General features: G+C 38.5%; 1 protein-coding gene across 22 annotated transcripts in view; it reads left to right on the forward strand.

Annotated features, from left to right (window-relative positions):
* The window catches only part of LOC141794634 (neurexin-1a), a 469,750-nt gene that overhangs the window by 374,632 nt on the left and 82,775 nt on the right, over nucleotides 1-12,343 (forward strand). For 13 of the 22 annotated variants that reach the window (XM_074674993.1, XM_074674995.1, XM_074674998.1 and 10 more), the window contains one exon: nucleotides 12,054-12,143. The exons of the other annotated variants lie outside the window; for them this stretch is intronic. In XM_074674993.1, the coding sequence (XP_074531094.1) occupies nucleotides 12,054-12,143 (90 nt within the window). The remainder of the gene's footprint in view (nucleotides 1-12,053; nucleotides 12,144-12,343) is intronic. 22 annotated transcript variants of the gene reach the window in all.

Below are 12,343 nucleotides of genomic sequence, written 5' to 3' on the forward strand. Positions count from 1 at the left end.
TAATCAATAGACTATTTACAGACAAATTACCACTTTTATAGAGCCATGTAATTGTGTGCCAGTTCAATATTTATTCATCTGCCAATACAGTAGATTGATTGAATTACAGGGAGGGTGTGGACAAACCTGCAATAACACAGTCAAATGAAATGAACACCTGAATTAATGCGTTGTTTACTCAGATTTAAACACCAGATGATCGGCTACATTCCAGCATCTGGTTAAAGCATGACGACGCACTTTCAGATTAATCATTTTCACAGCACACACCACGATTACTCATCGGGCTTTTCATTTTCTTTGTTATTAGTGTTACTACCGATAATAATCATTGTTATTTGTGTAGCACTTCTCATAAACACAGCTTACATGACAGTAGAAGAAGAATTGCCTACTGACTGTGCTGTGTAATGAGAGTTTGGTAATTGGAAAAGAAGAATACGTTTCACTCGGTGCGACTGGAACACTTTCCTTCATTCTGGCACTTTCTCTTCCATCGCAGAGTTAACCGGCAACCTTTCTCTGTGGAAAAAACTCAGCAACACTGGTGCATTTCTTGTAGAATGTCAAGATGTTTAGCAGAATGATGGCTTTCAAAATGAATTTAAATGTCACTGCTTGTGTTGTTGAAATTGTTAACTTTTTAACTGCTTCGAGGCTTTGACAAAAGCTACAGAGGGTTAAAGGACTGCGGCTATTAAATAGCTAATCTGGAGCTTGTACTTTTAAATTGCCACATCTAAATGACTGCAGCACAAGTGCAGCACTTTCTGCAGCTTCGGATGAGGATCCTCTCTGATGTGAGCGTGCACAAAAAGAACCGGACAGCAGGACAAATAGAAAAACAAATTCACCCTGTCTCTCTCCTTCTGCATAATGTCTGGTGACCTTTTTTAGCCGCGTCCAGTGCATTCATCCAAATGAAAGGGGGTTTTATGACTGAGACTGCACTGTCCCTGCTCGCCTCAGGTGATATGGGGGAAGCTAATGGCTTCTGACGTGCTGTAGACATGGCAGAATGGACAGCAGGGTTAAATGCCTGGATGCTGCCGTCTCATCTTCAAAGTACAACCCCTGTTTCTAAAAGCCTGTCAGACAGACAGATGTGCTGCTCATAAACACAACTTTCCAAGTTATTCCAAGAACACACGTTTAAATATTTATCGACTTAAACATGAAAAGAAACATCTATTCAAATGCCACAGTTGATGTTGAAGTGAATGTCCAATGAAAGATAGGGATGCACTGATCCGGTATCTAGACGGAAAAGTTAGATCAGATATCTGTGAACAAAGAGCCAATCTGGGGCAGATCTATGCAATTCAGTTCTATTTTTTTCTGTGTTAACACTACACTACTTTTTTAATGCAGAAGGTCTGAACATTTTTGCTCACCTGAGCTCAGATACAACGAAGAATGCTAATGACAGTGATTCAGTTTGGAGGTATTTCACGCTTTTTTAAGAAACAATTCTGTCGACAACCTACTAAATGTCCACTGACGTACACAACTTAGCAACTTTGACGCTATGTTGAGCAACTTTTCAGACCCCTCTAACAACTTTTTATATAAAAAATGTGGTCACTTTTGCCCGTTCCAAGTTGGAATAAAGATGGAGGGTTGATATGATGACATTGAAATATCACAAATCAACAGAAGAAAGTTCATTTATAGTGGTAAACTTATCTATGTTGTTTTTACACACTTTCTGTTTCTCCCACGACCATACAGTCTATGCCTGCAGTGTTAGGGGCAGCAGTAGCTCAGTCCATAGGGACTTGGGTTTGTAACCAGAGGGTCCCTGGTAGGCATCTGTTTATTTTTTTTTAAAGTGAGAAATTAAATCTAAGATTGTATTATTTTTGCTCCAATACAGCTGAACCTCTCTGTCTGCAGTCGCTACTCTGTCTCTATCTTTGTCCCACCCACAGTGCCATCTGATTGGTCACACACAGAGCCATTTTTTGGAAACTTGACAAACTGTAGAAAATCTTTGGGTAGCTTTTTATTTTTAAAAGTTTTCATTTAACTTTATAAGACAGCTGCTGAGCCTGGTAGCTGTTGAATAAACATATGCTTAATGCCGTTTTAACAAAGTTAAGTGTTGGAGATTTCGTATTATTATATATTTTGATGCTAATATTTTCACTTTTACTGTGAATGAATATCGTCCCCAAATATCAGTTATCGGCTTCCTCAACTACCAATAATCAGTGTCAGTATCAGCTCTGAAAAAACCATATAGGTCTATTTCTAGTCCCTGGTTTAAGTCCCAGCATGGACCAGGATTTGGAGTTGGGCTGATAGCTGAAGAGGTGTTAGCATACCCACCAAAATGCTCAATGTTGTACGTCACTTTGGGCAAAAAGTTTCTGCTAAATGAAAACAATTACATGCAAATTAGGTGATGTCTTAATTTTGCAACTTTGAGCGACTTCTGGGATAGACAATTGAAACTTTCTTTACTGAGTAGTTGGCAACACTGACTTCCATAAATCCTGTTAGTATTACAGATTCATGTACTGCACATTTATACATTTATGATCCATTAAATAATAATGATAGAGGAAGTTTAATTAAAGTTTTTATTCCATTTCAGTTTAAAAAGTTAGGAAAACCTGAAGTTAGTTACCAAAACGTTAAATCTGTAATGTTGCAGCCTGTTGATTATGTTAATATTATATTTTATATTTTTAAACTGTTTTTTTTTTATTATTTTAAATGTAGTGTTTTTTTTGTCTCAAGTAAGCTGCTATGCATTTCATTTTATTTTATTGAATTATTTATTTATTTATTAATCTATTTTTTATTTATTTATTTGTCTATTTTTTATTTTTTTATTTTATGTATTATCTATTTATTTATGATTTATTTATGTATATATTAGTCTGTCTATTTATTTATTTATCTATATTTATTTATTTATTTTCTATGTATTTATTTATTTATTTATTATCAATTTATAAATTTATTTATCTACTTATTTATTTGTTTATTTGTTTGTCTGTTTGTTTATTTATTTATTATTTACTTATTTTTCTGTACAGCACTTGGTCACAGTGTCTGTTTTTAAGCGCTAAACACATTGAAATTGGATTGGATTGGATTATGTAAGAATTCAGAGCTGGAGCAAACTTAAAAAAAAAAAAAAAAAAAAAAAAGAAACCCTACTCTACATCTGAGAGCTGAATCATTCATCTCCCATGCATTAATACTTTAATGGCGTGTTTTGAGTTTATCAAAGAAATATTAAACCTTAAAGCTGACCGCTTAATAAGAACCATTACGTTATTGTGCAGTTTATTCATCAATCATTTCAACAACTGATGACTTGTCAAGGATTAAAGGAGTTATATTTGGAGCGTTAGTGGTGCTGGATGTGGACGTTTCCTTTATAACGCAGATTTTTCTCCCTAATGAGAAATGCTGAGTTATAAATGCTGCAGGAAGAAGTGACCAACCTCCTCCCCCACCAATCAAACATCAGTGACAAAGCCAAGTGCAGCTACCTTATTAGACTCATTCCAGACTAATTACATCCAATCACAATTACTGCACAGCCCCCCCACCAACCCCACCCCCACCTCACACACACACACACACACACACACACACAGAGCACACAAGGCCATCATTCTCTCAGCTCGCCTGTAGTTTGATTAGTATCCATGTATGCCTCTAACGCACTCATAATAGCAGCCCTCAGCCCCTCACAGGCCACTCACAGATCAACAGTGATTATAATAAGAGCAGACAGCAGAGATAAAAATGATGGCTGCGGAGTGAGAAAGACAGAGAGTAGGAGATTATATGGGAGGGAGTGATCACTCTCAAAGCAAGGAAATAATTGCTTCACCAGGGCCTATATTGCTGCCCTGGTAATCTCATTAAAAAGTCTCGTACTGCATACTTGTGGGCCATTAAAAGTCTTTAGCACAATTATTAGAATCTAAAATCACACACACAGACGCGTAGCTAGCGCTCTATTTGTCCGCCTTTATCCTCGCTTTCCCTCACACAAAGAGGAAAAAAAAACACTGAACCCTTCTCCTGAGTCTCGGCCATGGAAGTAATACCATCACAATGGTGCTGCCGGGCCCTGAGGGTGCAGTGCAGTATCCTACCCGAGCACCCAGTGAACACTCGCAGCTCACAAAGATAATGGAGAAGTCCGTGGCCTTATTCTTCTGCTGTTATCAGAGTGTGGTGCACTCACAGAGCTCTCTGCCGCTCCTTGCACTCCCCTCAACCTGCAGTTTCCTCTTTTCATGTCCTTTCTGTCCACCCCTGCCCCCCTCTGTCCATCTCAGCCTCCGTCCTGTTCTCCCACCTTGCCATGTGGAGGCTGATATGTGCGATACAAAGGGTGGAGGGCTAGCTTTATCCATCAAAGCTCCATCCCTATCTGCCCTGCTTTCTCCTCTGTTCTATCCATGAGCCTATTCAGCCTTTTGTGTGAGCAGCCGTCACTGAGCATGCTCAAAAAAAGGTGCACCGGCCACCCCGGCCAGAGCAGGAAAAATAAATGAAAGGAGCAGAATAATGAAAATAATAGTGAGATTTGTGTACGTTCCCTCCTCTTTAATTCTCCCAGCTCCACCAACAGAAGATGTATTTGCATATTTGTTCGTTTAATGTGCCGAGTGTCCTAGGGCTTGTAATGAGATAAAGCTCCCACCTTATCTGACCACTTTATTAACAAAAAAGAAAACAAGTGAGTGAGGGCGAAGCAGGTCAGCAGGGACGGCTCAGCTGAATCGCGGCTGTCTGGCAGAGGAGATAAGCAGGGCTGTCCCGCTCCAAACCGAATCAGCGCTCAGCAGCAGTGACTGGCTCCACTCGCAGGCGCGATGAATGGGCCCTGCTGCTGCATCAAAGCCCAGGGGACAGCATTGTTTAACACTCGGGTGTCCCACAGTGGGGATCAATACACGATCAGACCTTGATTATATCCACACTTAATTAACCTCGGTGAGGATAGACTCAGCACGCCACAAGGGGTGCAGAGCCCGGCAGATAAAGCGCTACTGTCTTTGAAAATGGAGCGTGTTTCCGCACAAAAGGGGAGGATTTTGGCTCAGTGGTGTGCTGGAGCATAGGAATGTGTGTTTACTGTATGCCTGTGTGTGTGTGTCTGCCTGTAGCTACTGTGTGTCTAACTAAAGTTTCCTGTTCCTCTGCAAACCAAACATTTCTGTCACTCAATTTTGTTGGAGGCACTTAGAAAAACAGAAATGTTGCACAAATTATATAAGACTTGGCATGGTATTTGTTTTTGTGATTTATCTTCTATCATGTTGGAGGATGCATAGAATAAAGCAGCTTAGAAATAAGGCTACATAATGTTGATTGCATTACTGCTGCTATAACCTGCAGTTTTACACAGATAACATCCAGTTACACAATAATCTGATGAAAATGAGTTAAGAATCAATTAAATATCACTAGTCCATACCAAAAGTTTCCTCAAGACAACAGGAGTTGGATGTCTAGACCAGTGGTTCCCAAACTTTTTAGCCCATGACCCCCAAACTATCTGTGCCACAGACTGACGGCCCCCTGCTGTTGGAGAACACTAAAAACCCAATCCAGAAACAAACAAAAAAAAAGACCAAAGATACTTTATTTAGCTGACTTGTTGAAAATTAGACTGCTGTTCCCACAAAGAAATGTGGAAAACATATCAAATATTTTCTGTTTGTTTGGTTTCATAAATCAAATTTAACCCCTATTTTGTTACTTTTCACGATGTATTCCAATATATTTTGAAAGGCAATAAACAACTAACCTTGCAGAGCAGATGGACCTGCCTGATTCAGTTTCTGAAATCCTGCAGATCCATCTTGCCAGGCTCCATTGACCAACAAAGTCACTCGGCTAAATATGAAACTATATATGAAACTGTCCGTCTGGTGTGTCAGGTCATTAAACAACCCGGCTATGAGAGATTTGCAACCCCCTTTTTGGAAATCACTGGTCTAGATCAGTAGTCCTCAAATGGTCCTCAAAAAACATGTATGTTTAAAAAATAGAAACCAAGCAAAGTTCCTTACACACTATTTATTCCATCAATGTTTGAATCAAGTAGAAGTTTAAGTTCATAAAATGAATATCATACCCAATAGGTTATTCAACTCTGTTAACCCCCCCCCCCAAAAAAAGTCGCCATATTACCAGGATAACATCTTAGCACTGTGGTTGAGGCGTAGCCGCAATGCTGCTGATGTCCACAAGTTGCAACTCACCTATAGGCTAGGTCATGCTTTCCGCGCCTACATGATGTGCGGAAATCAGACACACAAGATCGGCGCTAGAGAACGCATTAGACTTTTGTGCGTTTTAACACCCTGGATTGGCATCCATTGGTGTCAATTCCCAAACTGCAGGGGGCTGTGTATCTAAACAAAGGTTGAAGAAGTTTTCCTTTGTTTACCACATGACATATCTGTCCCAGACATTTTTCCAGGTTCTTTTAACCGATGCCTCTTCCTCCCTGCCGAGGGTAGCCGCAGTTTTACGCCATGAATTATTCACCACTCTGTTATCACGGTGATCCCAATGTGAAGAGTCATACAGATGCCTGTATTTCTGCACTTCGACCACTAGGAGATCCCATTCTTCCAACATCTTGTCCGGGCGTCTCCGTCCGGCAGGTTAGAAATTTTCAAGTGTGCACAGCGCGGAAATTTTTGGTGTAAAAGGAACCGCGCTATGGGGGGTGTAGGTGCGAAAATGACGTCATTTGTCTGCATGAAGCCGCGCGGACCCCACAGACCTGTCAAGCATAAATCAGACTTAAGGCAATGTGATTGATCTGCGGGGTGAAATAAGCCAACAGTAGCATGAAGCCAGCACATCAAAAGAGGCTGTTTATAAAAATATTTCATAAATAAGACGGTAACAGTACAGCGCTGTGCTTCACGTCTTTTTTCCAAACAAAAATACTTTGTACTTATTAGGGGCTACTTGGCAAAAAAAAACAGAGATTCACGACATAAACCTGTCATTAACAGAGGATTTGGCAACGTCCAAATATAAACAGTGGTAAGGAAAAAGTCCTTGAAACTGACTCGTGTTTGACCACATGAACCTTGTCATACCTTATACCAAAACTGATTGTATTGTGACAAAAAATTATTTAACGTATCCCTGTGTAATGTAATGGATCTAATTATTTGAATCATAAACTGTATTAAGAACAAAAAATGCTAAATATTGCAGGTGTTGCTAGAGCAAAGTAGTTTAGTCCTCATTGCTGCAATCTTTAGTTCATTTTCTGGCCGGAACCCTTCGCCACATGTCTGTTCCTGCTCGCCACTGCCCTAATTCCCTGTCACTCTCCAGCCATCCTCTCTAATAATAAGAAATAATCTCAGAAACAATAGGTTTAAAAATAAGAAGACAGCCTCGAGGGAAATTGTGATGACATATTACGAAGTCTGACTCCTCTCTGGTGCAACCTCAGGTGTCCTCATCCTCATCTGCAACTTGAAGAGGTGTAGGCTATCTATTCTAGCAAGACCAGTTTGAAGCCGACCTCTCCTCAGATGAGGTGTCATGGCAGGAAAGGCAGGGGTGACATAACTAACACCCTGTGACTGACAAACCGCAGCGGCAGCACTGATCAAAGCCCCAGAACTGCTTCATGGCGGTGAAAATTAATGGATTATTCAATAATTTGACACATCCGGAATAAGAGAAAGTACTGCCGTGTGGGTACGTGTGTATGCCTGTTATTTGTTTATTGGTTTGTTTATGTCTCATGCTTGCATCATGCTCAGTGCTCAGAAGGATCAGGTGGTGCAGAGCTCCGGGGGCCTTGCATAAGGGAAATACGGTGTGTTTGACACCAGGCAGTGTGGTAGACGTTACATAAGCCAAAAGCAACTGGAGGCTGGTACGCTCTGCATCCACCTACCTGGAGGAAGCTCACTGATTTTTCAGCTGCAGCATAAATTAAATGTATTGTTCAGGTTTGACAGCACCGTGCAGCTGAGACTGGGTGACACATGATTCTCTACCCAAACAGATCCAAAAGGTGACGTCTAACAACAACAAACTGATTCTATGGTTAGTTTCAGTCTCAACTTAAGCCATACTGGAACTTAAATTAAAGTACCACAGAGCTTCATTGTTTTCTTAGACTGTTGTCATGGTGATTTAATGACGTTTCTTCTTCATGGTTGAAACAAGAGTTAAAGCCAATGTCTCCGTTACAAGACACATATAAACTTTACTTTTCTTATTCTCTGTTCAAATGTATGAGAAACATTTGAAGTATTTACAAAATATTGGTAATGAAGACCAAACATTTTAAGTCAGTAGTCACATCACCACACAATTTATTATTTCGGCTTTTCCAGATAGCCAGTTTGGCATTGCAAAAATGAAATTAATCAAGACCAGTGTCTGTCTTTTCTTGGGGGTCCAAAGACAAAAAAAAAAGGAAATGTAAAAACCTCTCCAAAACACCCCACCCACTCCTGTAACACTTGAAAAAGAGCAGCTAACCAGGGACGGGACACCACTAAGTGGTCTAATGTCTCCACTTGTGGACAGAAGGGATGGTGCTTTGGTTCAGGAGAGCTATGTATCTGTTGGTAGCTAAAGCTCCATGAATAATCCTCCACTGGCTGTCAGCCATACCCTTCTCTTCAGGAGGCTTGTACAGGAAAGAAAGAAAGAAACTAATATAGAAAGAAAGAAAAAAAAGGAAACAAAGATAGAAATGTTAAATTTTTTGACACAATTTTATTTTCATATAAATACTTTCAATGTACAAAACTACACCTATCAATTTATGAATGTCACTATTGAAAGAAAGAAAGAAAGAAAGAAAGAAAGAAAGAAAGAAAGAAAGAAAGAAAGAAAGAAAGAAAGAAAGTCAGAAAGATCGAAAGAATGAAAGAAAGAAAGAAAGACAGAAAGAAAGAAAGAAAGAAAGAAAGAAAGAAAGAAAGAAAGAAAGAAAGAAAGAAAGAAAGAAAGAAAGAAATCCAAATTCTGTGACTTTCATAAAGCCAGTATTCTCAAAGTTTATAAAGAAATATAACTCTGGCTGAAAAGCGATACAGAAATCATCAACTTACCAAGGCTACACTCAAACAATGCTGAATCTGGTGCAGTTTAAACTCCCTTTTTAAAGTTTTGGTAGATTCATGTTTAACAAGAGTGAGAAATTTCCTTTGTGACTTTCTTTTCTGGCTTTTTATTGCCACAGGTTGAAGCTGGATACAGGCTCCTCCAGGGTTAACCTAATGCAGCTGCTACACTAAACCAGCAACAATCTTTTTCTTCTCCTTTTTTTCAAATTACAACAATTTGAGCTTTGAATCATTTGAAACAATGACTGTTTTTAGGACAGTATGGCTCTGTTTTTTACTATTGTAGGGTTTTTGAAGCCAGAATACTCCTTTCAGAGTCACTGCCATCATGCAGAGAATCTACTAAAGTCTAATCTTTTATTGGCTCTCCTTCCTGACTTGGTTTACCCCGAAAAAACATCGCAAGAGTGGCATCTGTAAATCATTATCAAATGCAATGGAACACCCAAAATTTGACATCTAGTTACAATGAAATAGAAACTTTACAGAAAAAAAGACTTGAACACCAGGGGGAGCTGTTTGTATGGTGGCCTCAATTAGAGCCGAGCGAGGACAAGTCCATTTCTTAAAGTCTATGTTTTGAAATGATTCATTGTAATTAGTAAATATTTTAGTGTGATTGTGTTTGCCTTTACCATCTTTGCAGCACATCATTTGTGACACATTCATAGAGTTTGTTGCCGTGCAACTGTTAATGCAAACAAACATAAACACTGACAGTGTGTACAGCTTGATAAGTCACTGGATTCCTCAATGTAGTGATGGTGCTGTTAAATTATTTTGCACTAAAATCGACCTCAATGTGGATATATTCAGGACTGCACCAGACATAATGTGCTGCTACCAAAATCCCAGTTCACTGGGAATGATCAACACATCCTGTTCCTCCTTGATTACCTAAGCTAAGCTAAGCTAAGGTGTGTACCATCCTTTTGCACACCTTCGCTTCAACTATGTATCATTGTAGTCACGATTTACCCGCAGATCATCTGCTTGATTATTAATTATCTATAATTTTAGAGCATTGAGGGAAATGCCGGTCATAGAGTCAAAGAGCCCAAAGGGAAAACTGAACATTGTTTTTGGGTCAGAGCCATAATTTTAAATGAAAAAAAAAAAATCTAAAAATGAATAAAAAAATAAAAAATCTAAAAATAAATAAAAAATCTAAAAAAATAAATAAAAATTAATAAAAAATAAATTAATAATAATAATAATAATAATAACAATAAATAAATAAATAAATAAAAACACTCAAAATTATAAGAATTTTGGAAGTCAAAACCATCAACTTTTCTTTTCTACAAAAATAATTTAAAAATGATTTTCTTCTAAAAATTCCAACATGCAATGATTGTAGCTCTGCTTCAAGACATTTTCTTTCCATATGAAAGAAAAATCTTTCACCTGTTTTGAAAGATTTATGTCCTGAGGAGTTGGTCAAAGCAGACTTTTATCTCCGTCCTTCCTTCATGAGCCTTAGAGATGATACATAAAGCCGAGTTTCCAGCCCTGTCCTTGCACACACCTGATTGCACAGGAGAGTTAAACATGCAGTTTCAAAACCATTTCTTCATAAGAGAAGTCAGTCTTTTCAAGCAGGAATGTGGCTCATTTAAAAGTAACCTGATAAGTGTTTGAATCACAGGTTTTGAGGTCTGAATGTGCGGCCTCACCTCGAGTCACGTCTTGAAGATCCTCACCAGACATGATGCACACTGTCACTGTAACACAGGATGTTCCTCTGAATCACTTGCACAAGCTTTTGTGCTCCATCCAGGCACAATCACCTGCAGCCAAATTCCATGAGCAGTATAGACAAGCTCTAAACCCTTTACTGTGCAGCTGATCCTCTACAGTAATTCAAGCTGATGCGATTTAAAAAAAAAACATCTTTTTATGCGTCTTCTTACCACTAAGACCTTTCATCAGACCAACCGTGCATTTGTTACAAGGTTACCTCCTCTCCTTCCTGTCCTCGCGATGGCTTCCCCTTCAAAAGCTTTTCTTCACAGAGTCATTCTTTTTGCTACCGGATCTTTTATCTGCCAGAAGTGAATTAATATATTTGATGGGACAAACATTGTCAATCTGCCGGAAGAAAAGAGCTGACTGAATTCAATCTGTGCAGACAATACCAGGGGAGGGAAGCACTCAGAGACAGTGGCACTTGTCTGGAAGTCTGTGTTCTGGAGAGGTGATTGGCCCTGACAAAAGGGTGATGCAGAGTTCGCCCTCATTAACGCCAAAGGAGTCCTTCACTTTGTCCTGATCACTGTTTGGATTTTTCATTGAATCTCCAGTTTTTCAACTCAAACCTTTTTTCCCTCTAAGAGCTTTTGTCAAAGCTGGTTTATTGAATCTTTTACAGTGTATGTGCAAAAAATGACATTGTGTCCTGACTTTTCTCTGACTAGATGCTCTGAATGTACACTGTGTTAACTGTTGTAGCTGATTTTTCTTGATAACTAGGTTGTGTATAAATGGGGTGGGCATGTGTAATAAGTTAAAGTTAAATTGTTCATCCTTTAAACCATAAAAGGTTGAGTTAAAAACAGTTATAAATGATGTTCTTTGTGGATAAATGTATATAAATAGTTTTAAACCAGTTCAAACAAATGGGGTGGTAAATTGGGAAAGAGGTTGTGAAGTGGAAATGTTTAAATTTGTGATTTGGGTTGGTTTATAACATAGCTCTATTAACCTAAATGAAACATTAGCGTGCTAGTTGACTTATTTTCACTAACATAGGCCTAATTTGTTGGCTAAAATAAAATAAAATGATTGACTTTTGTTCGGTTAATGTTTCGGTAAACTTTGTTTTAAAATATTCCAAACGTTTTAAATATAAAAACCTTGTGCAGTTGTATAGCTCCAGCATTAAGTATGACCATTTAACCTTTGACCTTACAGATTGTAACCAATGAAATGTCTCTTTAAACTTTAAAGGCAACAATGATAACGAACGCCTGGCGATTGCTAGACAGCGAATCCCATACCGACTTGGTCGAGTAGTTGACGAATGGCTACTCGACAAAGGTAAAATCACTGATTAAAATTTCAAATAAAATAATTTGAATATAAACAAGTTGTAGAAGTATTTTGTAGAAAATAAACATAAAATAAATGTTGAGTTAAACTTTAAACACCAAAGTTAAACTAAGTTTGTAGTGTTTTTTCATAATAATGTATTCATTTATTTTAATACGTGTTTATTGTCAACTAAAGGTTAAAGGGAC

This window comes from Halichoeres trimaculatus, unplaced genomic scaffold, assembly GCF_033239565.1.
Source record: "Halichoeres trimaculatus isolate MK-OKI-2021-1 unplaced genomic scaffold, fHalTri1.1 fHalTri1_scaffold_8, whole genome shotgun sequence".
Classification (NCBI taxonomy): Eukaryota; Metazoa; Chordata; class Actinopteri; order Labriformes; family Labridae; genus Halichoeres; species Halichoeres trimaculatus.